Source organism: Vulpes lagopus, chromosome 8 (assembly GCF_018345385.1).
Source record: "Vulpes lagopus strain Blue_001 chromosome 8, ASM1834538v1, whole genome shotgun sequence".
Taxonomy (NCBI): Eukaryota; Metazoa; Chordata; class Mammalia; order Carnivora; family Canidae; genus Vulpes; species Vulpes lagopus.
The window spans coordinates 133,726,464-133,752,148 of record NC_054831.1 but is presented as its reverse complement, the minus strand read 5'-3'; the positions used below and the strand labels follow the sequence as shown (position 1 = coordinate 133,752,148).

Below are 25,685 nucleotides of genomic sequence, written 5' to 3'. Positions count from 1 at the left end.
ATTTCCGAGAGGAGAGCAACAGTGTGTGGAGGCTCCCCTCACTCCCACCACCCGGGGACCAGCAGCTGAGGGTCCTGGGGAAGGACTGGGTTTGACAGCTGCCGGGGGGGGGGGGACTCCCTGGCACCCCACCCTTGCCCCTTCTCCTCAAGCAGTGCTAGGGGCCAGCCTCTGGGCAGGGCTTGGAAACCATCGGAGACCTGATGCTGATGACTCCCGTTCAGTCCAACACGGGGCCCGCAAGGACAGCATGAGGTGTGCGTGAACTGAGAGGGCACCAGGTTGCTCCCCCAGCCGCCCTGCCCATCTCCCCATCCCCACCCCGGCGGCTGGCATCCATCCCTGGGCCTGGGGGAATTCGTATTCCCGGTGAGGTGCTGCCCCCCCCATCCTGCCCTCAAAAAGGAACTGGAGGGGATCAAGAGAGGTCTGGAGGGCAACCCCCCCACACACACCCTGTTCTGGCCTCTGGGCAGCTTGGGTGTCAGTCAGGCGCCAGGCCCAGCTCCCCACTCCTCGCCCTCACAATCCCAGCCTTTGTCCGGCCCGCCCGGGCCTGGCTGGCTCTGCACCGGCCCAAGGGCCCCTGGAAACCAGAGCAGTTGGAGCCCCACCAAGTATTTTTCCAGGCTGGGCCCGGAGCCCTCGGGAGACAGAGAAGGATGCAAAGGGAGCGGGGTTCGCTCATCCGTTTGTTCATTTGTTCCTTCCTTGGACAAATAGTATTTATTAGGCGCCCGCTTTGTGGCAGGCACTGTGCTAGGTGCAGGGGATCCAGCGGTGGGCCCAGCCCAGGCCCATACCCTCCCCCATCTTATTTTCCAGATGCAGATAGATGCCAACACAACCGCTCCTTCCGGGTGTGGGGCTGGACTATAGGGCGGGAGAGGAGTAGGTGGGGGTGCAGGTAGGGGTGCAGGTGGGGCAGATGAGGATGCTACCAGCTAAGGCCTAAGTAACCCCAGCCTCTGGCCCTCCGGGGCGGCCGAGGTCGGAGACAGGGTGGCTCAGGGCTCCACCCACACGCTGCTGTTGGTCACCCGAGCCCCGAACCAGCCCTTCCAGTAGACCGAGTCCTGGCCCCCGTGCTCGAAGCGGACGAAGCGGACGCCGGGCCCGTAGTCAGTGAAGGTGTGGGAGATCTGAGGCGGAGGCAGGAGGGTCAGCTTAGGGCCCCGAGGCCTCCCCGGGCCACCCACCCTGGTGCACTAGCCCGCCCCATCTCAGCCTGGGTGGGTGCCGTGGGCGGGGCTTCGGGGAGCCCTGTCCCTGGCCCTGCCCCAGCCAGGGGGCTCACCTGCACCCAGCCCCCGTCGTCGCCGTCGGGGGGCACAGCCACCTGGCCGCTGCTGAACTCGGCCAGCACGTCCTCGTGCTCCGACAGCAGCCTCACAGTGAGCTCGTACAGGCAGCCCGCGTCGCTGCGGCCCGAGTACCTGCCCCAGGGAGGGAGCGAGTGGCCGCCACTGCGGCCCCGCCTGCCCCAGTCCTCCTCTCTGCCCCACCCCGCCGGCGGGCCGGTTCCACCCACGTCCCCGGCTGACAGATAAGGAAACTGAGGCCAGAGAGAGCAAGGACTCGCCCAGGCCCAAACCCAAGGACGACACCCCGGGTGGGCCAGACCCAACTTTGGAGGCTAAAAGGCAGCTCGCGGTGACACGTTCTGCTTTTTTTAATTGCCAGCACCTAAGAGTCCGGAGAGGAGGTGCATTTCCACCTTCTCCTGCAAACCCGGGCGTCCCGGGACCACAGCCGCTCCAGGGAACAGCTCCATGTTGCCCCCTCCCCCCGCCCCCCTTTCCCCACGGCCCTGGCCCATCCTCATCCCCAGCCGCTCACCAGTCCTTCGCCACGATCGCGGGCTGAGTGGTGTCCAGCAGCTCCTCCCAGTAGCCCTCGGCCTGCAGGTCGATGACCTGCGCTTTGCGACACCACCTGGGGAACTGGAGTTAGGAGGGAGAGCAGGCCCTTCTCCCCCCTCGGCCCTCCATCCCCCGTCTGCTTACTCAAAGGAGGAGGCGAAGTACTTCTTGACGCTCTCATCGTGGATGAACTCCACCCCACAGTCTCCGGGCAGCTCCTCCACCCTCCAGCCGTCCCCGCCGTGCTCCACGTCGCACCAGCCCTCCAGGTCCTCTGTGGGAACACGACAGCCCCACCCTGGTCACCCACGCCCTGCGGGGGCTGCGGAGGGGCTGCTCTTGCTCCTACACCTGGGGGGGCACGGTGGGGGCGCGCAGGTCCGGGGCACTCCTGTCCTTCCCCCAGAGTCTCTCACCCTCCTGGGGGCGTCGGCCACAGGGCCTTTGTCGCCCCAGCTCGCCCAGGGTGGAAGGACCCGGGAAGGGGGCCCCAGGGCGCAGGCGGCCAGAGGGCAACAGCGGGGACGCGTTTGCTGGGGGCGCTCCGCGGGGCGTGGGGCCGCGCCCTCCCCTGGTTTAGCCGTCGGGGGCGGGGGGGGGGCAGGCTTGCTGGGCCGCGGTGCACAGGGGTCCCGGAGCGCGCGGCCCCTCACCTTCCCCGCACGGATTGCGCAGCAGGTTGCGCCGCCGCTTGCTCAGGAAGTAGAACTGCTGCCAGTGGTCGCGCTCGCCCTCCGCGCCGCCCTCGGGCACCAGCCCCTCCTGCTGGCACTTGAGCAGCCAGAGAGGGCCGCCGTCCACCAGCTCCCTCCAGCGCAGGCACACCAGGCGGCAGGCCTGCACCAGCTGGGCGGCCGGCAGCTCCGCCAGGACGCGCAGCAGCAGCGGCTCGGGCAGCTCGTCCAGGTGCGCGGCCGCCCCCGCCTCCGCCCCTGCCTCCGCCTCTGCCTCCGGCCGCTCCTCCCCGCCGCTCGCCGCCTCCGCCTCCTCCGGCTGCCCCTCGGGGCTCACCTCCTCCTCCGGCTGGCCCACGCTCTCTGCAGGCGGGGGTGGGGGGGGCTCGGCTCAGACTGTCCCCCCCAAGCCTGAGAACCCCCATGTGTCGGGTATCTGCCCCCCACGCACCCTCGCGCAATCGCAGCCGGACCGCAGCTCCTGCGTGCAGAGACTGGTACCCAGGGGGGACTGGGGCCCAGTGGGAGAGGCCTGGGGAGGCCAGGCCCGCAGTGGCCCCAGAGGCCTCGGTGGTCCCTGCGCCCACAAAACCCGAGCAGACAGTGGCAACCAACAGTGTGACTATGAGCGAGTCCATCCCTGTATCACACATCCCTGCGGCCCCGACACCCCCGCTCCCCTGCCTCCTCTGGGGAGTGCTCCCGGGCTTCCGTGGAGCTCCCGTCCTTCCTAGCTCTTGTCCTAGGGCGCATGTTGGCTTGCAGACACCTCTCTGGGGACTAGACTGAGGGCAAGAGCACCGGAACTGGGTCCGGGACACTCACTGCTGCATCCCGGTGCCTGGCATCTGGAACCCTCCCTGGCACGCTGTCAGCAGCTAATGTTTACTGGGCATTAAGCAAGAGCTGGGCATTGTTCTAAGCGGCTTCTTTACTCCAAATCCTTATGGCATCTCCCCGAGGTTGTTCCAGTGGCGGCTGTTGGTGGGGCAGCCGAGGCACAGGGAGGTGATACCAACCCAGGATCACACAGCGAATGCGTGGTCGGGGCCTGGACTTGAACCCAGGCAGTCCAGCTCCAGGGCCGCCGTTAGCCTCCATGCCCTCAATAAAATAATGTGCTGACTTTGGAGGCTCCGCTATGATTTTGATTTTGACGAGGTTACACTGCTAGTATGAGGGCAGGGCCGTGCGGATCTGAGGCCTGAAAGGAAGGGAGCACAGCCGCGTGACGAGGGGGCTCGTAGAAAGAGCTGGGAGACGGAACGGGGAGACGAAGTGAGTCCTGCAGGAAGGAAGATCCTCTCACTCCCTTCTTTTCCCATCCCCAGCCCTCCGTTTCCTCGGTTTCCTCGCCCTCGATGAAAGGGGAGTGATCACGGTGCCAGGCCATTCCCACAGCGCTGAGGCTCCGATCCCCGAGGAGGGGCCAGGGCACGCTAAATTGCAAGGAGGTGGACGGATGTCAGGAGCCGTGGGCTGGACTGTGTCCTGAAACCTGGCCGGCCTCAGCCGGGCCCTCAGAAGCTTGAGTAAGCGGATCCTGAGTGCACAGTGTCTCTGGAGGAGGAGGACGCGGTGGCGGGGAGATGGGGCCACTCCGGGTGAGGGGGGAGGCCAGAGTTCTCAGACCTAGGAAGGGGGGCAGGGGTCTGGGCTGCAGCCTGGAAAGCCCAGGCGGCGGTAAAAACAGGCTGAGCAGTAAGGGATGGAACGGGCCAGGCCTAGACCCAAGTCTGGGTGCTGCCAGGACCCCGGGCCTGCAGCGCTTCACCTCCCTCCCCACACGCAGCATTTTCTCCCCCTTCCACGGTGAGACCCTCAAGCTGAAGCAGGGTTTACCTCTTCTTCGGAGCCCAGAGTGCACAGTCCATCCTCCTAAACTTTCAGTGAATCTAATCGAGCATCGCACTTTCCTTCATTATTAGCTTTTCCCCTTCCTTTCCCTTTTGCAAAGAGGAAACTGAGGCCCAGAGAGGCCTACTAGCTTCCCCCAAGTCACACCGGAGCACAATGGGTGTGCACAGAGGGAAACGCCAGGCCCCGAAGCCACATCACCTGCTTGTCCTGCTGCCCTCAGCTCTCTGGGGAGCTGGGCCCAGTATCCTCACCTCGCCACCCCTCCCCCTGCCCTGCCCTGCCCTGCCCTGGCCCTGGTGGACACCTGATGCTCCCCCGAAAGGTGCACCTTGCCCAGTCCCCTCTCCTGGCCTCAGGCCTGGCACTCCAGGCCCCAGATCTGATTACAGGCCCCCCCACCCCTTTCCAGCACACACAACTCCCCACATTGTTGCTGTCGGAAAGTTATCTGGGCCCTGGAAGCTGCCTTCCAGGCTGACTCACTCACCTGCGTTGGGCCCTGGAGTCCAGGGAATAGCTGAGCCCTGGGAAAACGCAGGAGCCCACGCTGGGGCCCTGTAGAGGGTGTGGCAAGGGGGTCACAGATTGGGAGCAGGGAGTTTCAGGGCTGGAGGTGAGAGGCTTGGCCACCTGAGCGTACCTCAGGGTTTCCTGAGGCCTCCTCCAAGCAGGGCCCACTCTCACCACCCAGTCTCGGCCGGGCCCGCTGGGGCAGGGGTGGGGGAATGTGCAGGCAGGTCTTGTTCCCACCCTGACTCAGCAGGCAACCCTACAGACTCAGCAGGGAGTTCAAGAGCTGGGGCGAGGGGGTCTTGGGTGCCAGACGAGATGACTGGGCAGTCTCAGAGGGCCCTGAGCATAGGCGACGGCCGTGCCCCAACTCTCCGTGAGGGCCACCCAGCTGGAGAGCAGCCCTAGCAGACAGGGGAGCCCGGGAGGACGACTGGGGTGGGGTGGGGTGGGGAGAGGCCGGGAGCCCCAAGAAATCGTGGGGACGCAGACAACTCAAGGGCCCCAGCCGGCAAATGAGAGAAGTTGATGGAAGAAAGAGGCTTAGAGCCTTCTGCATCCCAGGTCATCGCAGGTCACCCCAGCCGCGACCCAGCAGCCCCCCAGGAAGCGGGCAGGCGGGCACCAGACCGCGGATACTCCTCTGCCCCCCAGACAGGCCCCAGGAGCCTGGCACTCTGCAGGCCCGGCCCACGGAGGACGGTGCTCTCGGCCGGCGCCAGGGCTCTGCGGCGTGTGGGGACCCCCCGGGCGGGGCGAGCGCGTCCGGCCGGCGGCGGTACCTGGTTCGCCGTCCCCGTCCATCGCTGCGGAGGGCGGTCTGGAGAGGAGGAGCCGGAGCGCTGCGGGGCTGCGGGGCCGCCCGAGTCCCGCGGCGGCGGCGAGTCCAGGCGCTGCCCGCGTCTCGGTCGGGCCCCGCCGGCCGCGCCTCTTAAAGGCCCGCGCCCCCGCCCGCGCCCCCGCCCCCGCCCCCGCCCCCGCCCCGCCTCTGGCCCCGCGCCCGGCCGCCCCGCAGTCGGGAGCGGCGGCCCCAGCCCAGCCTGCGGGCTCCTCGGCGGGCCCGGGAGGCCGGGAGAGGTCGAGACTCGGGTCTTTCAACGGGGTGCGGGGTGCGGGGCCCGGTTTGGGAGCTCGCTCCAGGGGTGCGGGGGAGGGAGGCGAGGGGCGGCGAGCCTGGGTCAGGCGGAGGGTGCGGGGCGCGCAGCCCGGGAGGAGGGAGGGACGGGCCCGAGGCTCCTCCACGCGCCCCCCCAGGTAATTTTCCTACGTCCCGGTGGGGGACGCGGCGCGGGGGCGTGGCCTGGCGGGCGGGGGCGTGGCCGGGGCGTGGCCTGGCGGGCGGGCCGGGGCGGAGTCTGGCGGGCGGGGGCGGGGCCGGGGCGGGGTCTGGCGGGCGGGGGCGGGGCCGGGGCGGGGCCTGGCGGCGGGGGCGGGGCGCACGCTCCAGCTCCGCAGGCCGAGGCCCGCTCAGCCCCACCGCGGAGCCGGACCCGCCGCGGCGGCCGAGCGCAGGTGACGGTGGGGAGTGGGCGCGGGGGGCGCGGGGGGCGCCGGGGGTGCAGGGGGCGCGGGCGGGCCGGGGCCCGGCGGGCGGGCGGCTTCCGGGCGCTGCGGGAGGGAGGCCCGGCGCGGACAAGGCCCAGGCCTCGGAGGGCAGCGCGGCGCGGCCGAGAGCCCGGGCTGGGGTCGCTACTGCCTGCGCAGGGTCCGAGCCCCGGCTGGGGGGGGCGGGAGGGCATTTAAAGCCACAACGCGAGGTGCGAGGCCGCAGGTGCGCGGGGTCCCGCACGGAGGTCGGAGCGCAGGAAGGGCCTTTCCCCATCGCCCACCCCTCTCCGCTCCCGGCTGTGCGGGTCGTTTACTCTGCGGCCTTGAGAAGGTCGCTGAGCTCTTAGGACCTGCGTCAGAGCCGGTGGCCCCCCTGCCTCCAGCCTCAGCCCCTCTCCCTCCTCCGTTTGAGGACTTGCAGGACGGTTCCGGGGACTGCGCATTGTCACTGACGCTCTAAAGCCTATTGGAAGCGGCTCGCCCTAGAGTCACAGAAGAGTCTTTCTGTCCTCTGCCCCGGTCTCGGTGACCTTGGGCAGGTATTCGCACCCCTCTGGGGCTCCTTAGCATGCTTTAGGGGCTGTTGTGAGGTGACAGTAAAATCAATCACCTTAAAAAAAAAAGTTTTATTTATTTGAGCGAGAGAGAGAGAGAGAGAGAGAGAGAGAGCAGGAGCAGAGGCAGAGGGAGAAGCAGACTCCCCACTGAGCAGGGAGGCCGGTTTGAGGCTCCATCCCAAGTCCCTGGGATCATGATCTGAGCCCAAGGCAGATGCCCCCAAATCAATCACCTTTTATAGAGCATCTGCTGTGTCACATCATTTGAACCGTTTCAGTACCCCTCTTGGTCCCATTTTACAGAGGAGGAAACTGAGGCTCGCAGAGGCGCTGTGAATTTCCCCCAGGTAGTAAAGGCAGCGCCGGGATGGGGACGTCCTCCAGCCTCCACCCTGGGCTGCTGCACACGCTCAGCTCTGGGGAGGCGGCAGGTGTCTAGCGGAGCTTTTCAATAACCACAGGGGGGCGTCCAGAAGCCACGCGCCATGGCCGTGGGGAACATCAACGAGCTGCCCGAGAGCATCCTGCTGGAGCTGTTCACGCACATCCCGGCCCGCCAGCTGCTGCTGCGCTGCCGCCCGGTCTGCAGCCTCTGGCGGGACCTCATCGACCTGGTGACCCTCTGGAAGCGCAAGTGCCTGCGGGAGGGCTTCATCACCGAGGACTGGGACCAGCCTGTGGCCGACTGGAAGATCTTCTACTTCCTACGCAGCCTCCACAGGAACCTGCTGCACAACCCGTGTGCTGAAGGTGGGGTGCGCAGTGGGTCTGGCGTCTGCCCCCGGCGCATACACTGTCACCATAGCAGCTGACTTGCACTATGCATTCCCTATGAGCCAGGCACTTGGGATGGTTTAACGCCTTTAATCCTCTCACAGTAATCCTAAGAGGTAGGTGCTGCTAGCGTTCCCGTTTTTCAGATGGGCAAACTGAAGCCAAGAGTGGCATTTTTGTAATCCATCCTTAAGATTATTTCCCCAGTGACCTTTTGTGGGAGAGGGACTGTTGTCCAGTTGGGACTACGTGTGCCCAAGACACAAGACCAGGAAGTCAGAGCCATATTTTGTTGGCCTGCTTCCCAGACTCCAGGGCTAAGCTCACTAGGACTCCCCAGAGTGGAAAGGGGATTTTACTTATGGAAGAATGAGGGATCCAGTCTTCTTTCCAGCATATTACAACAACAGGTAAATCCTCTACATCGTCTAGACCCCCCCTTTTTCCCTTACCGTGTTGTAACTCCTCGGCTCGACACTGGGACGGTTTGGGAGCCTCATTCCCCATTGTGTGCCCAATCCTGGAGCCAGTGGTAATGAAATGACTCCAAGCTGTCCAGAGCTTTCAGATGCCTGCCTCACTTGACTCCCCAAGAGCCATGTTCTTGACCAGCAGTTGGCACACGATGGTCCATGAGCCAAATCTGGCCCAGGAACTAAAAGTAGTTTTGGGAGTTTTAAATGGTTATTTAAAAAAAAAAAAAAAAAGACTGCAAAAGAGATAGTAGGTAGGCCACAAAACCTAAAATATGTTGGCCCTTTACAGAAAAAGCTTGCCAGCTCTTGTTGTTCTTAACTCCAGGTCACAGAGGGCACGACCCAGGCTCAGAGAGGGAAAGCAACTTATCTAAGGTCATGCGGCCCAGTGTTGGTAGAGCCACCAGCCCCAGATCTGGCTGGCTGGCGTCAGAGCGTTCTCTGACAGAGGGGTCTGGGGTCTGGTCGTTCCCATGGCACGTGTCGTGGGATTCCCAGTGGAAACCACCTAGCGTGGTGCTGGGCACACAGGAAGCACCTGATAGGAGACAGCCCCCGCTGACCTGCAGTGTCCCACAGCTTGAGGCTTGAGGGCAGCTGCAGAGATCCAGGGAGAGGATCCGGGGGGGAAAGGGGCACCGGCTAGAAAGAGACCCCTGGGGGGGCGTCCCTGTGATGTGAATTCTGCTTTCTGCCCAGAGGGCTTTGAATTCTGGAGTCTGGACGTGAATGGAGGTGATGAGTGGAAGGTGGAGGATCTCTCTGGAGACCAGAGGAAGGAATTCCCCAATGACCAGGTCAAGAAATACTTCGTGACTTCTTATTAGTAAGATCCAAGGCTGGGGAAGTCTTGGGGTGGGGGGCAAACCCAAGTCACTTCACCCCAGGGTCTCCTCTCTGGGAAGGGCAGTCCTAGCCCTCTCCCCCACCCCCCACCCCCGCCCCAGTGCCCTAATACTGAGCCCCAGCCCCTCCCACTCCTCTGCCCGCCCCTAGCACCTGCCTCAAGTCCCAGGTGGTGGACCTCAAGGCCGAAGGGTATTGGGAGGAGCTGATGGACACCACACGGCCGGACATCGAGGTCAAGGACTGGTGAGTGCCTGGGGCGAGGGTCTGGGGGAGGGGGGCCTGCCACTCAGGCGCCCCACCCCCACCCTGCCCCCATCTCCCAGGCCCTGATGGGCCCTCCAACCTCTGCCCGCAGGTTCGCAGCCAGGCCGGACTGCGGGTCCAAGTACCAGCTGTGCGTTCAGCTCCTGTCGTCAGCACACGCACCCCTGGGGACCTTCCAGCCAGACCCGGCAACCATCCAGCAGAAGAGCGATGCCAAGTGGAGGGAGGTGTGTGGGCCAGGGAGAGGGCAGGTGGCATATCGCCCACGGCCGAGACTGCAGTCACACAGGCCTGGGTTCACATCCCAGCTCTGCTGCTTCTCACCCGGGCCTCCGCCGCCCGAGCTCTGAAAAGACGCTGGTAAAGCCACGTCCGAGACGGTTGACCCTTCCTGGTCACGAACGTCGGCTCTTACTACTCTCTAGACCCGGGGGGGCGGCAAACGTTTTCTTAACGGGCCGGAAGCAAGTGTTTTAGGTCTTACCGGCCGAGCTGTCTCTGTCACCGCCACTCAGCTCTTCGACGCTGCCGTTGTGCAGCGAATGCAGTTTTATGGACCCAGCTGTGTTCCAATAAAACTTTATTTATAAAAACAGGCAGTGGGCCCCTAGGCCATAGTTTGCGGATCTGACCAGTGCTAGAAACGGTCTGTGTCTGCATCTGTGCGGTACGGTAGTCGACGGCCCCGTGCGACCGTGGAACACTTGAATACGAGCCAGTGTTTGCTGTGACTGAGGAACTAAATTTTTAATTTTATCTGATTTTAATGAATTGCAACTTAAATAGCCACGCGTGCCCAGTGATGACCGTAATCGGACATCTTTTGGCAGCTTGCAGAGTTCCCTTCAGTGCCTTTGAGCTGCGCTTGGGCCATCCTGTGGAGTGCCCCTGGGAAGATTTTGCTCCATTTTACAGATAAGGAAACTGAGGCAGAGAGGGGAAGTAGCCTGCCCAAAACCACAGGGTTCAGACGAGAACTCAGATCTGCCGATTCCTGGTCCGGCAGTGAGACCTTGGCCCCTTCCTTGCCCCCTGACCTCTCTCACGCCCTCCCCCTGTCCCCACCCAGGTCTCTCACACGTTCTCCAACTACCCGCCCGGCGTCCGCTACATCTGGTTTCAGCACGGCGGCGTGGACACTCACTACTGGGCCGGCTGGTACGGCCCGAGGGTCACCAACAGCAGCATCACCATCGGGCCCCCGCTGCCTTGACACCCCCCAAGCTCTGATCCCCCACACCCTGACTGCTGTCAGGGAAGGGCTGGGTTAGGGACGGGGAGGGGGACCAGGTTCCCCCAGACCTCCTAGTTCACCCTAGACCCCCCGTTGCCTATTTTATGGAGACTCTCAGTTTGTGTGGCCCTCACAGGCCACGGGGGGCCAGTGCTCCTGGCCCAAGGTCTCAACCTGGATGAGGGCAGGGGGGCCCTCTATGAAACAGGGCCCCTGAGTTTGGGGAGGTGCGAGGTATTCTCGCGGGCTCCTCCCAGAGTGCTCCTCAGGCTCAGGTGCCCACCTAGATGACCCAGATGTGTGTCTCTGCCTTCCCCTCCGGGGCCCTCAGAGCAGGGACAGTCAGGACACCCTGGCTGGCGCCGACGCTGAGAGGTGACCGTGTGGCTCGACAGACCTGGGAGTGGACGGGGGCTGTGCCGGCCTGTCTTCTGTCCCATTCTGTCACCGCCAAGCTCCTTGCTCGGCCTGCCTGCTCGGAGAGGGGACTCGGGATGAGGCTCAGGCCTCGTCTGACATGGGCAGGGCCACGATGGGGGTGGGGGCCAGGCCAGGCCTGACCCCACTGTCCAGGAAGTCCCAGAAGTCAGATGGACATCACGTGGGGGGGCTGGGTCTCCAAAGACCCCTGGAATCCTGTGCATGGTAACCGAGGGTGTGTGGGGGTAGGGTTAGACCCTGATTCTAGGAGTGGGGCATGGAAGCCCTGGGTGAGGTGAGTGGCTGGCCTTCAAGGACCACCCGTCGGCCCCACGCCTCGGCCAGCTTCCCTGCAGCTTGGGATGCCCGCCCCCAGCTCTGGAACCGCCACCCCCAGAGCCCCCCCTCCCTGCCTGAGGGCACCCCGGCCTCTCCCTGCTGCTGGAAGGAAGCAGTGCTCTGATTCTGCCCCTGCTGCATGCAGCTAAATAAAAGGTGTTCCCAGCCCAACCTGTGCCCTGTGCTTTCTGGGAGGAAAGGCGAGGTTCGTGGGAAGTCGTGCCCTGCACCTGCAGAAGGTACAGCCGGGCGGCTTCTGTCCAAGGTACGGGGGATGGCTGACACGCAGGAGCCAGGCTACGGCAGGGCCTGGGCCTAAGACCCCTTAACCCGCAGCCAGCGTCTCGCCCAGCAGCCCTCCGGAGGCCCGGCCGCAAGGCTGGGGTGGTGACGTGCCAGGGTATCTAGGCGGCCCCCGAATACGCTGATGCGCGGTGCATCACCACCCCAGCCGCTCGTGTCTGACTCTGCCAAGAGCTTCCCTGACATTGGCTGAGGCCAAAGCATTGAGAACGGTTCATGGCACACAGTAGGTGCTCAATGACCTCAATGGTACCTGGACTGGGACCTTGGACATGGCAGGGACACCACTCCCTAGCCCTAGCCATAGGGGTGAGTTAGCAAAAGGCCCCCTTGGGGATGTGCAGCCCTGATGGGTCAACGAGGTGGCCTGGGCCAGGCACCCTTGCGCAGTGCACAGCCTGCACGACCCTTTGTGGTGGCCTCACATAGGTGCTTGATGATGACTTGTTGGGGGAAGAAAGGAATTAATGACAAAAACGCAGAGAAGGGATCCCTGGGTGGCGCAGCGGTTTGGCGCCTGCCTTTGGCCCAGGGCGCGGTCCTGGAGACCCGGGATCGAGTCCCACATCGGCTCCTGGTGCATGGAGCCTGCTTCTCCCTCTGCCTGGGTCTCTGCCTCTCTCTCTCTCTGTGACTATCATAGATAAAAATTAAAAAAAAAAAAAATTAAAAAACGCAGAGAAGTTTTCACCTTTGAGTAAGCTGAGCCCTACCTGAGGTCATGCCCTCATGAAGGTAAAAGCCAGGATCCAGCCCAGAGTTTCAGTAATCTCCGTGGGGTGGAGGGGGGGAGGTGGGGAGTGATGGGGGGTTAGGAAGGGCCGGGAGAGGTGGGGGGCTGGGAAGGGAGGGGAGAGGTGGGGGATGGGAGGGCGGGGGAGGGGAGAGGTGGGAGGGGAGGGGAGCTGCGGGGGTTTAGGACGGGAGGGGAGCGGGGGGTGGGGGGACGGGAGGCCCGCAGGCCTCCCCACAGCGACGGAACTGGTGAAGAGTCCCGAGTGGGCTGCGCAGAGGTGGAGGCTCGTCGAGGAGAAGGCTGGGAATCCCCCGAGGGAGGCGGCGCCCTGCAGGGGAGGCAGGTTCAGGCTACGGGGTCCCCGCGGCGGCGGCGAGAGACGCTGGCTTCCGGGGCGGGGCGGGCGGGAAGGCGGGGGCGGGGCCGGGAGGCGGGGCGGGGCGAGGCGAGGTGGGCCGGGGGCGGGGCCGGGGGCGGGCCCGGGGAGGTGGGGGCGGGGCGAGGTGGGCCGGGGGCGGGCCCGGGGAGGTGGGGGCGGGGCCGGGGGTGCGGGGGCGGGGCGAGCGGGCCCGGGGGCGGGGCCGGGAGGCGGGGCGGAGCGAGCGGGCCCGGGGGGCGGAGCGAGCTGGGCCGGGGGCGGGGCCGGGGGCGGAGCGAGCTGGGCCGGGGGCGGAGCGAGCTGGGCCGGGGGGCGGGGCCGGGGGCGGGGCCGGGGATGTGGGGCGGGGCCGGGGCGGGGGCGGGGCGAGCGGGCCCGGGGGCGGGGCCGGAGCGCGGCGCGTGACGCGGGGCGGGGCCCGGCCGCCGGCAGCGCAGCGGAGGCCGCAGGCCCCAGGCCGACCCCGAGCTCCGGTCCCGTGGGGCGCGGAGCCCGCGTCCAGGTGGCGGCCCAGCCGGGGGACGGGCGGGGCGCGGCCCCGGGGCGGCGGGGCGGGGCGGGGGCTCCGGGCGGCGGCGGCGGCGGCCGGGGCGGGGCGGGGCGGGGCCGCCGGGCCGGGGCGCGCGGGGCCGGGCTCTGGCCCCGACTCGGGGAAGCGCGGCCGGGGAGCGACGCGGGCCGCACCTCGCGGGGGGCGCGCCGGCCGGGGGGTCCGGACCTCCGGGCACCGACGCCCGCGGGCCCTGGCGGCTGCGCGCTTCCCCGAGCCTCAGCTTCCGCGTTTGAGAAGTGGGCGCAGCGCGCTCCGGCCGCACACGGACCGGAACTGAGACGCGGGCGCGGGAACGTGCCCGCGGGGCCTCGGGCCGCACAGGGGCAGCCCCGGCCCGCCTCGCCCCGGCCCCCCCGAGCGGCGGAAAGCAGGGGAGCGGGTGCGGGTGACCAGGTGCGCGCGGGACCGGCGCGGGGGGCGGGGCGGGCCGGTCCTCCCGGTCGCCTCTGCCCCGCCCAGCGACGGGGCCCGGGGGCTGTCGGGCGGCGCCGCGCTGCACACCTGGCGGCCCGGGCCCTGGAGGTGGCTCCGGTTCCTCCTGAGGACGCGGGAGCCCCGGCCCCTGGGACCCTTCGCATCAGCACTGCTGCCCGGGCCGTGTCGGGGAGGCGCGCCTGGCCCGAGGCTTCCAGAGCCCTGCGAGCCCTGCGAGCCTCGGCCGAGGCCCCGTGCGACATGAGAAGGGCCGTGGAGCCGGTGCGGAGCCGGCAAGGCCCATGTGAGGGACGGGGCTGCCCCCCCACCGGGGCCCTCAGTGACCTGGCTAACCGGGCAGGGCTCCCCCGGGCAGGGCTCCCCTGGACAGGGCTCCCCCGGGCAGGGCTCCCCCGGGCAGGGCTCCGCTGCTGGCACTGTGGGAAGCTCCAAAACCCGGTGTTCTTGGCGGCAGGCGGCCACAGCTGCTGGGAGGGAAGCCCAAGTCCTGACGCTCTGCAGCACTTCCCGGCGGCCCTGGGCGGGGAGCTTTACCTGCACCTGCTCGATCCCCCGGGCCCTGCGGAGGCTGGGAGGGCCTGGCCTCTCTCGCCCACTAGCGACGCAGTTGGGGGTCCAACCCCGGGCAGCCTTGCTCAGGGTCCCTCAATCTGTTGTGCAGTGTCTGAGCAGTTAGGAGTGGGCCCTGGCCTGATGCCCGAGCTGGGACGGAGGCGGAGCTACTCCCCACGAGGGAGTTTCATCACTTCGGGCTTCCAGGCCAAAGTGCGCGACCTGGAAGAGGAATGCGGTTGCCAGCACTAGCCCCACCCCCTAGGGAAGCTGTGACCTACAGCGTAAAGCCATTATTACATCCCCAGACTAACGCTGAGTTGTCAGCACTAAAAGAACGTCACCACGACCTCCTGCAGGGGCCACAGACGACAAAACGGTGGCCAGGTGTGCCAGCTCACTGGGCCCAACAACTTAAAATTTAGCAATCATTTTTTTACTGGGAGAGGGTCTCTTTAAATATTAGCTCCTAAAGTCCTTAATGTTTATCACATGTTTTCAAATGCACGTGACAGTGACCACTCCACAGTTTTGCAGCCTACTAAGTCCTGGAAAGGTGCTCAAACTCTTCTTGTTTCACAAAGCAAAAGAGGATGAGGAGCTCCTGGGTCCTGCGTCCCAGGTCCCGGGTCGGGGTCATAACCTGTTGCCCCCACAGGCCTGTGTGCGCCCCGCCGCCCCGCCATGGCCCTGGTCAGCATCAACGAGCTGCCCGAGAGCATCCTGCTGGAGGTGTTCACGCACATCCCCGCCCGCCAGCTGCTGCTGCGCTGCCGCCCGGTCTGCAGCCTCTGGCGGGACCTCATCGACCTGGTGACCCTCTGGAAGCGCAAGTGCCTGCGGGAGGGCTTCATCACCGAGGACTGGGACCAGCCTGTGGCCGACTGGAAGATCTTCTTCTTTCTGTGCAGTCTCCGCCGGAACCTGCTGCGCAACCCGTGTGCTGAAGGTGGGCTGGGGGCCGCCCGGGGCTGCTTCCCTCCCTTTCCTGAAGCTCAGGGCCTCCGCCCCTGGGGTTCCCACACTATCTGGGGTGTTCTCGCACACCCTTAGCACCTACCGAACGCCCTCGGGTCAGATGCCCCCCGTCCCCCGCCTCAGCACCGTGGGCCCGCGCCTCTGTCCCGTCCCCTCTGCTCAGTACCTCTACAGTCTCTACAGCACTGTCTGAGCCTGCGAGCCTCTGCTCTCGCCCAGGGTGGCGGGGCTGTTTCTTTGCCACAAGCTCCAAGGTCCAGGGGCCTAACAGGTCTTGCTCACCACTCTGCCCGGTGTCCCCAGTGACGCCTTCACACAGCCTGTGCTCGAAAAATGTTTGTGGAATGAACAAACCAACTGCTTGTTCACCTTCCCCCACCGCCCCCCCCCAGCATGGTCCAAGCTTCCTGACGTGCGTGGAGGGCTTCCCCCGTGCCAGGTCCTGGACTTCACTGGCTGCGGGCTTCACAAAGGTCATTCCCTCCCACTGTCCCCGTGACCCAGAGGAAGGAAATGAGGAATTCCAGATGTTCCTGCATGCACATCATTTGAAGCCTCCGTTTAGCTTTTAATATTCTCTTGTACTTGCCAGGGTTTTTTTTTTCCCCCCTTTCATTGAGCACCTACTATACACCAGGCGCCAAACTTCATGTTGGGGCTACAGCAGCAATCAGTGCAGGCACAGCGTGTACACTGAGAATCCCTCTCTTGTCGATTTTCTCTTCTGATCCTCACAAGGACCCCAGGAGTTGGCCAAATAAGTAGGGTTGGCTCCATTTTATAGATGGGGACCCAGAATGAGCATCCCACCAAAGATCCAGAACCAGCCAGTTGCCAGGGCCTGGTCTTGATGCAGGTGCTCGGGCCCCTCGGAGGCCCCAGAGACCATGGCTCACACGCTCCATCTCTGCCTGCCCCAGATCCCGCTCAGAAGCTGCCCCGCTGGGCCGCCAACTCAGCTCACAGCTCCCCAGAGCCCGCCTGCAGCCCTGATCACGCTGGGCTTGGGCTGGCAGCTGTCTAGCTTAGGTCTCTCCTTCGCCTCTGCTCGGCACAGCCCCACTCCTGGATTTCTGGGTCACTCCTCTCGTTCTCTACTGGCAGCAGGCCGCGGGGCACCTGGGGAGTGGGTGCGGGCTCCTAGTAGAGCACAGGACCAATTGGGAAAAGCTCCCTCGGCGATTGTTCTGGAAAGCCAAGCCAGGGTAGAGAAACACCGCTGGGTTTTTTTAAGGTCCTCCTGTCTCAGCCTGAAGGGGGAGACGGGACCTGCCAGGCCAGCCCAGTGAGAATACAGGGTTACTGTGTGCCGCCAGCCCAGGATGCCCACTGTCGGTTAGCCCTCCCGCGCTGGGCAGAGGGGGTCCCCGTGACCCAACGGCAAGCCGGTGAATCAGTCTTTGGGCCCCTTCAGATCTCAGCTAGAGTTAGGGTGTCAGGGGAGATGGCAGGCAAGTGAGTGGTTTGCACTGGGACAAACAGATTTGTCATTAAGGACAGAAGCGTCATCACCGGCCCCTCATAACTGCGTTTTGAGAACTGAAACTTCGGTGTTTCCCGGAGCCCCTCAGCAACGTAAAAGGAAGGAAATGCTAATTTAGCCTTTTGGTAATGCTCCCCCCCCCCAGCTTCATGCTAGGAGTCAGGCCAGTCAGGGACAGGGTGGGAGGGAGGAAGCCCCAGACCACACGTGACTTGGCGGCACAGGTGGAAACGTGTTGGGAGGAAGGGCACTCTGTTGGGCGCCCCGAGGCCCAGCTGGGGTACACGCCTTGAGATGTGAGCGTGAGCAAGCCCAGCCCAGGCGGGAAGGACCAGGCCGCATCTTTACACGGGGCTCTGACCTCGGCTTCTGCTTTTCCCTAGAGGATATGAAGTCCTGGCAAATTGACTGCAATGGGGGAGACGAATGGAAGGTGGAGAGCCTCCCTGGAGACCACGGGACAGATTTTCCTGACTCCAAAGTCAAGAAGTACTTTGTCACATCTTATGAGTAAGATAAACCACCGGGCTGCAGTGTTGAGGGGAAGAGGGTTGGGACTTTTGCCAAATCTCAGGCCAGAGTGAGGGCCTGTCTGTGCAGCTCGAGGAAGGTGGAAGGTGGTTCCCAGACGGGCTCAGAGTCTCCCGCTTCTTAGAGCAGGAGAACTCAGTGGCCGAGATTAATAGCAGTGGGGGGTGAAGAATAAGGGCCCCTGGGTGATTAGGGCAAGTTGGGTCTGCGGGTTCCTCCTCTAGGAACACGAGTTCATGGAACTAGACCACAGGCCGCCACACAAGTGCGTGTTTCCCGTAGGCCAGCACCAGCCAGGGGCAGCAGTCCTGCAGAGTCAGGGGACAGTGCTGGGTCCAGCCATGCAAAGTGCACCTGGGAGCGTGAGCCTTTCCTTTTGCTCCATAGGATGTGCCTCAAGTCCCAGCTGGTGGACCTTAAGGCCGAGGGCTACTGGGAGGAGCTGCTAGACACGGTCCGGCCTGAAATCGTGGTTAAGGACTGGTGAGTGGGGCCGGCCACGTTCTGCATCGTCCCCTCATCTTCCCGGGAGCACCAACAGGCTGCGCCCACTCTGCCCAGCCAAGTCCTAGGGTGGGGCTGCCCCGGCAGCCGGCCCACCTGGCCCCGCACCCACATGCCCCTGCCACCAGCCAGCCCTCGGCCCGCTCACACCTCCTGGCCTTCCTGCACCCTGCATCAGCACGTGTTAATTCCAGTTTATAGATGGGGAGACTGAGGCCTACAGATAAATTGTCACAAATTGATGCTAGAGCACCAGAGACACCCGGACCCTGCCGCCCTGGACCTTGCTCACAGGCCTTCTGCGCCTGCCTCCCCTGCCCCTTCTCTGTGCAGCTCTCTGCCCCTTCCCAGGCTCCTGCTCTGTGCCCAGGGCTGTACAAGGTTCTGGTGTGGCCCACAGCAGAAGCAGGACCCCAATCCCCGTGGGGCCCCAGGGCCACCATTCTAAAGCAGGGGGTGGGGTTTGAGGAGTGCGCAGAGCTGCAGGGGTGTGGACAGCGGGGCTGAGCACAAGGTGGGCCCTGTACCAGCCCCATCACACAGGCCACCCCTAGAATCTCCCACGGAATCCCCAGTCTGATCCGGTACAAGGTCCAGGGACACAGCTCCCACCGCCCAGGCCTTTATCTCTGTGGAGAGCCTTTTGCTTTGTTAAGGGGACGTCTTCACTGGACACCCAAAGGAGTTGCCACTTGGCCCCGACGCGGCCCTGCACACTGCTTACCCCAGGGACACAGGAGGGCCCGGAGAGCTGGGAAGTCAGCTGGGCCTCGGGCAGGGCAGGACGGTCTGCCTCAGGGCTCCAGTTTGTGGGTGAGCGGCCTGCCTCCAGGGCCGCCTTTCGTCTGGGGCACGCAGTCCTGAGCCCCCCTTCCCTCAGGTTCGCGGCCAGAGCCGACTGTGGCTGTACCTATCACATCCGAGTGCAGCTGGCCTCTGCCGACTACATCGTCCTGGCCTCCTTCGAGCCCCCGCCTGTGACCATCGATCAGTGGAACAGCGCCAAGTGGATGGAGGTGAGGCCTCACCTGCTTGCCCCTCACCACCCGCTTCTCCGGGGCCAGGACGGCAGGAAACCGGGACCTGGAGCCCCAGCCTGCCGGCCTCCCTGCTCCTCCCCAGCCCTGACGATCACTTCTTCCCCTGCCCTCCTGCCAGGTCTCCCACACTTTCTCCGATTACCCCCCCGGCGTCCGCCACATCCTCTTCCAGCACGGAGGCCAGGACACGCAGTTCTGGGCGGGCTGGTACGGGCCCCGCGTCACCAACAGCAGCATCGTCATCGGCCCTAAAGTGACTGGGGACCCGGCCCGGTCCCCCGCTCAGCCCGAGCACACACAGGGCCGGGAGAGGGCCGCCCGCTTGCCCCCCTCGCTTCATCTCCACTGACCGTGTCTGCTAGCCACTCCTCCATCCTGTGTCTGGACCAAACCACCTGCAGCAGTGCCCTCCGCTGAGGCTGCGCTGGGCGCGAGGCCCTGCTAGGGAGCTGCTGTCCCACTTCCAGCCTGGGGCAAACGCACCAGCTGGCGGTAACTCCATCACGTACTCTGACATTTTATGACAATAAACGTTTTCAGTAAGACCAGCGTGGGGTTGGGTCTGGTGGCGGGAGGCCCTGGCACTGTGGCGGCGAGGCAGCCCCTCCCCCCGGCCAGCGGCTGCTCCTGCGCTCCCCGCTCCGGTTGGGGACAGCCCAGCTCGGCCCTTGGCGCCCTTTATTGAAACCACTCAGCACAGTATTTGAGACAGACCGTGTTGACCGGCCAGACTGCAGGAGCTAAGATAAGGAATCCAGGTCCGAGCATCGTCCCTGCCCTCCTGGGGCGAATTCGTCCGCGAAGGCAGCCAGACCTGAGCCCGCCGCGCTGGAGGGGGGCCGGTCCATACCCCGAGGCAGTAAGAGCACTTGAAACCAGGGTGGCCCCGCAGCACTGCCCTAGGCTGGGCCCCGGCCGACGTCCAGCCGTTGCAGCATCCCTGCCGGGGCCACTCACACCCTCAGCTGCTTTTATGAGCTCGCTCTTCCACGTAGAGCTGCATCTAGGGGGCAGGAGTAAAGAGCCGGGGTCAGGAGGACGGCCGGCACCCCCCGGCCCCTGGCACGCAGCTCCGCCCGCGGCTGGGGCTGTATGGCGCAGCCGCCGGGTAAGAGAACGGGGTTTGGAGCCTTAGCCCGGGCATTCCCTGGTCATCTCCAAGCCTCGAGCCACAGGCCTCCGGCGAGGCCTCAGCACACCTGCGGTACGGCTCACCTTTAAAATGTCCGACGTCATGGTTTTCAGTGGTATCAGCCGAGGGTCATGCATGTGGACGTCCTGCTCATCTGCCAGGATCCAGGGAAAGTCCTAGGGAGGGGACCAAGGTCGGGAGGTGGACGGGGCTAGGCCGGGAGCGGCCTGCGCTCACGCTGCTGCACCCGCCCAGAGCTGGGGTCCTCAGGCTGCAGGGAGCCACAGAATCACCGGGGAGGTCCCAGCTCTGCGGACTGCCGGGTCCTCCACCGGCGAGGCCGGGTCTCAGGTCCGAGCTGGGCTGGGAACCCAAGTGGTTTAACAAGCCCCCAGCACCAGCTGCGAAACTGGTGGGCAGAGCCCCCCGCCTCTCGGGAGCTGTGCTGGGCTGGCTGCCGCAGGCACGGCGCCACCCCCTCTGCTGAGGGCCCGGGCGGGGCACGGCGAGCCTGTGGCCACCCGGTTAACACACAGCTAAACCCGCTGGATGCCAGGCGCTGCCCTAACGGCGGCAACATTCCCCCCCTTCTCCGAGCGCGGGCCCCTGGTTTCCAGAGCCCGCCAGCTGTCTCCTGCCCACCTTCCCAGACCCCTCTCATCTCACCTTGATGACCTGAATCTTCTCCATGTTGCGAGTGGCAGCCTCTCTCGTGTGCACTAAGACTGTGAAGGTACAGCCTGAAGAGGCAAGAGTTTGGTCAAGGCTGGGCCACTTCCTGCCTGCCTGCCGCCGGTCAGGGCTCCCCCCTCCCGAGCTGGCTTGGCAGCGCCCAGAGGGGAAGACAGTGAGCCGAGGGCCAGGCAGCACAGTCAGCTGGGAGACTGAACCCAGGGAGGAGTCAGGGTAGCTTCCTGGAGGAGGTGGGCTTCCAGAGGTTCTAAAAGGCAGGAAGGAAGAGAGGCGGCTTGCTGCAGCCGAGCAGGGACCTGAATGCAGACGGAGCCACGGAAACGCCCGGGACGAGGGCGGGGGGTGAGCACACCTGGGGGGTTGTGGTCCAGGACCGCATCACAGACGCTGATCTTCAGGATGAAGGCTCGGAGCAGCTGCTCCACGTGAGACAGCAGGGAATCTGAGCTGGAGGGGAAAAGGAGGGTCTCCCATCACAGCGGCACCCCTCACCAGCGGGCAATCGGCCCTGGGGGCAGAGCCCCCTCTGCGTCTGAGTGCGTGCGCTCCTGGGGGCCCGGCTACCTCCCTTGTCTGCAACACGTAAAATCACCTGGAGACCGGGCCGCAGCCCAAACCTCCGCACACCCCAGGAAGTCTGGAAAGGGCCAGGGAGAGGAAGGGCTTGCCTGAGGCCACACAGCAAGCGGGCGATTCCGGTGCCCTGACCTCACCCCGGGAAGCCGGCCGCTGACCCGCCGACACAGGGCCCAGGGTCAGTCAGCTTCTGGTTGACTGTGGGCTGGACGTGTGACTGGGAAGTCAGGAAACTGGGTCTGTGTCCTGCCTGTGCCACCTGCTGGGGGACCCTGGCCAGGACCAGCCAGTCAGCGATACTATGAATTTCCAGTGTGGACACCGCGGGTTACATGGAGACCACCGGGCGGCCGGCCGTGGCTCGGCCCTAACAGGCCCTGTGAGGATGGCCTGCCTCGTCACTCTCCTCTTTACCCGGCTTCCCGGAGGAGGTGGGCTTTCAGAGGGGCCCTAACAGGCAGGAAGGAAAAGAGGCGTGGGGCAGCCCAGTAGGAACCTGAGGACACCGCCCTCACGGGGTGAGCGCTCTAACGGGGTGAGCGCCCTAACGGGGTGAGCACCAGGGCTGTTTCAGGGCCTCCCAGCAGCCAGCCAGGACCCCAGGGAGAGGCCGCTTACCTGATGGACAGCAGTGGAGGCTGGGTGATTTCAAAGACGAATTTCTCCACCGGGCGGTGCTCTTTGTCCAAAATTACCACCACCACTTTCTCCACATCATTCTGCAAGGGCAGGAACCCCCTACTCCAGAACGGGGTAGCCCACCCACCGCCACCAGCCACCACCGCCCTGCCCAGGAAGGATGGGAGGGCACACTCACAGCGCCGCTCGGCTTCTAGGCTGAGGGCCCCTGAGAAGTTCAGGTCGGCACCCCTGCTGGGTACAGACTAAGAGGGGAGGGGATGCCTGGGCCCCATGGGGGTAACTCTTAGGGGCAGGACAAGACAAGGAGGAAACCCTGAGGGAACAAGCCTAGCAGAACTGGAGGGCAGGGAGAGAAAGAGATGTGGGAAAAATCCAGAACCCTCCGGGGCAAGTGCCACTTGGCCAACTCCAGGAACCAGGGCCCCCCTGCCCTGGGGTCTGTCCCTGGGCAAGGCTGGTCTCCAGGGTACAGGAAACAGGCTTTTGGGTGCAGAGCACGGGGACTCCGCACGGTCCCAGCATCACCGCATCCTGCAGCGCAGGAGGAGCAGACTGGGGGCAGGGAGGCTGGGGGACTTGGTGCCCTCACCTTCTCCAGGAGGGGCTTGACACAGTGCAGGGTGTCCTGGATATACTGGTTCAGCTCTGGGTGGCAGGACATCTGCATACAACCCCAAGAAGGCTGGTGAGGCCCGAGGCACCAACGGGGAAGCCCCCTGCCACCCCTCCGGGAGTCCAGGGGGAGAGGCCAGCAGCTCCCTGGGGCTCCCCGCCCAAGACCCTGACTTCCCATCATGGAGCTAAGAACTGCGAATGAACCAGGGAGAGGGAGAAGTTAGAATTCAAGAATTTAGTTCAACATTAGCACTTAATATACCGGTGGGCGTTTCTAATGTGGGCTCCGTGGGCTCCTCCAGAGGCCGGAGTCCCTAAGTTGTGTGTATTTGGGCATGCAGGCGTTTCTCCCAGAGAAGGGATCCAGAAGTTAAATCAATTTTCAAAAATTACGTGCTGAAACTAAGAGCTATGTGTTCTCAGGCAAATCTCTTAACCTCCCTCTCTGAGCTTTACTTACTTCATCTGTGGAAGAACTTGTCGAGACAAAGTGCGCGAGATAAGGCCCCAGGACACAAGGTGCTCGGTAAATGCTATTCTTTTTTCCTTTCCCTGAATACCCTTCAAGCTCCCACCACTGAATTATTCTAATGTTTACTTAGAGCCCAAGGGGCCGGCACTTCTAGAGAGTGGGGGGGTGCGGGGGGAGCACATGTTACTGCTTTGTCTGCCTTTTAACCTAAAACCACCCAAAGCATCGATGGTAGAGAGAAGGCCCTGCGGTTTATAGAGGAACAGTCACCAACCTCAGGAGCCCTTTCAAACTTCGACCATGCCCCGGGGGCAAGTCTGACCCCAGGGCCTGGTCCCTAACTGGGGCAAGGGGAACTCCCAGGTCCGAGGGATGGAAAGAAAAGTCCAGGCAGGAGGGCAGGAGGCAAGGCCAGGCCGCTGGGGAGTGGGAGGAGGGTTCACCATCCACCCTCTACCCACTTTGGGGTTCGGGGGTGACCCGGTGGCCCAGGCCGCGGCGTGGAGGCTCACCTGCACCGGCACGTTGTACTTCTTACGCTTCTGGAAGATGCCCACGGGGTAGACCTCGCGCACGTAGAGGATGAGGTGCACGGCCACCTCCAGGAACTCGCAGAGCACGTCGGCCACCACTGCGGGGCACAGAAGCGGGAGAGCTCGGGAGCCCCGGCCCGGCCCGGGCCCTCCCGCAGGCCCCGCCCCGTCACTGCAGGCCACGCCCCCTTCCCGCAGGCCCCGCCCCGCGGGCCCCGCCCCCTTCCGGCAGGCCCCGCCCCTTCCAGCAGGCCCCTTCCCGCAGGCCCCGCCCCTTCCCGCAGGCCCCGCCCCCGTCACGACAGGCCCCCGCCCCTTCCCGCAGGCCCCGCCTCCCTACCTTGACCGAAGTTGAGGTCCTGGCGCGTGAGCGTGGTCATCCTGACCGCCACCTAGGGGGGGCGGGAGCGGGGCTAGTGCCACGGTCCGGGCAGCCGCGGGGCCGCCGCCTCCGCCGGGCACTCGGGCACTCGGCGCCCCGGTCGAGGCCCGCGGCTGCGCCCCCCCCGGCCGCTGGCAAGGCCGGAGCTGCGCTCGCGGGAGGGCTCGGCCCCGAGGGCCCGGCGGGCTGCGCAGGCCCGCGAGCGCGAGGCGGACCCGCCGACCGGAAGGCCCCGCGCGGCGGCCCGCCCGCTCCCCCGCCCGCGTACCGGCTGCGGCCCCGGGGACGCCTGGCCCGGCCCCGCGCGGGGAGCCCCCGGCCGGACACTCGCGCCTCCCGCTCAACCCGCGGCCCGGACGCCGCTCGGTGACGTCCGCGGGGCTCCGGCGGGTCCTAGAGCCCGCCTCGGCCACGCCCACTCCGCCGCCAGCCAACCGCGGGGACGGCCGGGGCGGGGGCGGGGCCCGGCGGGGGCGGGGCCTGGGCGGGGGCGGGGCGCAGGGTCCCCGCGCGGGAGAAGGCCGCGGCCGCCCGCCGGCTGCCCCGCCCCCGGCGCGCGAGGCAGGACACCTGCGCGGGCCGCACTGCGCATGTGCCCGGGCGGTCTCCGCGCTGCGAGGGGCGGGCGGGCGCTGCTGGGGCCCAGGTGCGGGGCCCAGGTGAGCACAGCGACCTCCACTGCTGGCTCCGGGGTCCCCTCCCGGCCTCGGCTGCCCAACCGAAAGCGAATCCGCCGGCCCCGCCCCCGCCCCCGCCCCCGCCCGGGAACTAGGTGCAGCCGGGGGTTCCCGCCCTTCGGAGGGCGCCAGGCGCGTGCCAGGCCGCGGGCTGCGTGTGCCAGCGGATCCCCAGCACATCCTCGGCACAGTCCCGCGGGGCGACCACTAGGCTTGTCCCCACTTTACAGGCGAGCGAACGACGTCCCGAGGGGGAAGCAGGCTGCTTCCAGTGCAGCCCCCCCACCTGCCCCCGCCGGGACACGGACTCTGCAAGGGCTGGGAGGCCCCTGGGGCATGATAACCCTGTAGCATTAAAATCCTCACTAGCAGAGATCGGACATTTACCCAGCAGTGATTTCTTTAATTCCCTCCTTAACCCATTTTCCACACCCACTTTATAGATGGCAAACAGGCTCAGAGACATCGGCCTCATCTGCCCAAGCCACACGGTTGGAATATAAACCCAGTTCTGACTTCTAATCTGACGCCAGGGCTTCAACTCATTTTCAGCCGCCCTTACCCTACAGGTGGGAAAACAAGTCAGAGAGGTTGCCGTGGAGCTACAGGCAACAAATCACGACCAGAAGCCTGGGGACCTTGACCCTGACCTCTAGGGACATAAGAGCTTGTTAAGGGGCACCCGGGTGGCTCTGCGGTTCAGCGCCTGCCTTCGGCTCAGGTTGTGACCCTGGGATCCGAGGTCGAGTCCTACATCGGGCTCCCGGTAAGGGGCCTGCTTCTCCCTCTGCCTGTGTCTCTGCCTCTCTCTCTCTTTCTCTCTCTCTCTCTCATGTATAAATAAATAAATCTAAAAAAAAAAAAAAAAAGAACTTGTTAGGAGTCACGTCCACCTGTGGGCACACAGATCTCGCCAGGATGTTGCTTAGTTATAGCTCAGGATTAGAGAACTGTACCCCCTTTACACTGGGACGTCTTCAAACTTGCATTTGCCAACTTCTGATGGGGCAAAGGCAGGGGAGAGGGTAAGTGACTCTGCCCGTTAAGCCAGGAATACCAGCAAACCACTTCTCAAGAGCAGTCCTCAGAAATCTGCTTGAGA

At 65.0% G+C, this 25,685-nt stretch overlaps 5 protein-coding genes across 8 annotated transcripts; 3 read left to right on the top strand and 2 right to left on the bottom strand.

Moving 5' to 3' along the window:
- Positions 1–695: 695 nt before the first annotated feature.
- Positions 696–6,187, bottom strand: FBXO2 (F-box protein 2). The gene is made up of 6 exons (XM_041765280.1): positions 5,689–6,187; positions 2,516–2,899; positions 2,007–2,136; positions 1,840–1,935; positions 1,298–1,436; positions 696–1,142 (listed from the first exon to the last, which is right to left on the bottom strand). Exons 1-6 carry the CDS (start codon positions 5,708–5,710, stop codon positions 1,008–1,010), a joined length of 906 nt encoding a protein of 301 aa, XP_041621214.1. The 5' UTR covers positions 5,711–6,187; the 3' UTR covers positions 696–1,007.
- Positions 6,188–6,302: 115 nt separating this feature from the next.
- Positions 6,303–11,876, top strand: LOC121496725 (F-box only protein 44). Of its 3 annotated transcripts, none has more exons than XM_041765283.1 (6): positions 6,303–6,418; positions 7,473–7,761; positions 8,961–9,087; positions 9,258–9,353; positions 9,466–9,601; positions 10,444–11,865. In XM_041765283.1, the coding sequence occupies exons 2-6, from the start codon at positions 7,497–7,499 to the stop codon at positions 10,585–10,587; spliced, it is 768 nt and encodes a 255-aa protein (XP_041621217.1). In that variant the 5' UTR covers positions 6,303–6,418; positions 7,473–7,496; the 3' UTR covers positions 10,588–11,865. The 3 variants fall into 3 exon arrangements, with proteins under 3 accessions (XP_041621217.1, XP_041621218.1, XP_041621219.1); XM_041765284.1 differs by lacking the exon at positions 6,303–6,418 and adding an exon at positions 6,874–6,993 and having other exon boundaries at positions 10,444–11,870; XM_041765285.1 differs by lacking the exon at positions 6,303–6,418 and adding an exon at positions 6,876–6,993 and having other exon boundaries at positions 8,961–9,058; positions 10,444–11,876.
- LOC121497823 (collagen alpha-1(I) chain-like) lies at positions 11,306–14,977 on the top strand. The gene is made up of 4 exons (XM_041767528.1): positions 11,306–11,323; positions 11,704–11,767; positions 13,442–14,113; positions 14,159–14,977. The coding sequence occupies exons 1-4, from the start codon at positions 11,306–11,308 to the stop codon at positions 14,575–14,577; spliced, it is 1,173 nt and encodes a 390-aa protein (XP_041623462.1). The 3' UTR covers positions 14,578–14,977.
- On the top strand, positions 13,152–19,406 carry FBXO6 (F-box protein 6). 2 transcript variants are annotated; one of them, XM_041765282.1, is made up of 6 exons: positions 13,152–13,287; positions 14,984–15,274; positions 17,170–17,296; positions 17,705–17,800; positions 18,702–18,837; positions 18,980–19,406. In XM_041765282.1, the coding sequence occupies exons 2-6, from the start codon at positions 15,010–15,012 to the stop codon at positions 19,208–19,210; spliced, it is 855 nt and encodes a 284-aa protein (XP_041621216.1). In that variant the 5' UTR covers positions 13,152–13,287; positions 14,984–15,009; the 3' UTR covers positions 19,211–19,406. The 2 variants fall into 2 exon arrangements, with proteins under 2 accessions (XP_041621216.1, XP_041621215.1); XM_041765281.1 differs by lacking the exon at positions 13,152–13,287 and adding an exon at positions 13,412–13,731.
- On the bottom strand, positions 19,359–24,283 carry MAD2L2 (mitotic arrest deficient 2 like 2). Its single transcript, XM_041765286.1, has 9 exons — positions 24,175–24,283; positions 23,865–23,916; positions 23,504–23,622; positions 22,494–22,565; positions 21,881–21,981; positions 21,039–21,133; positions 20,660–20,733; positions 20,077–20,169; positions 19,359–19,864 (listed from the first exon to the last, which is right to left on the bottom strand). Exons 2-9 carry the CDS (start codon positions 23,902–23,904, stop codon positions 19,823–19,825), a joined length of 636 nt encoding a protein of 211 aa, XP_041621220.1. The 5' UTR covers positions 23,905–23,916; positions 24,175–24,283; the 3' UTR covers positions 19,359–19,822.
- Between the last annotated feature and the right edge of the window lie 1,402 nt (positions 24,284–25,685).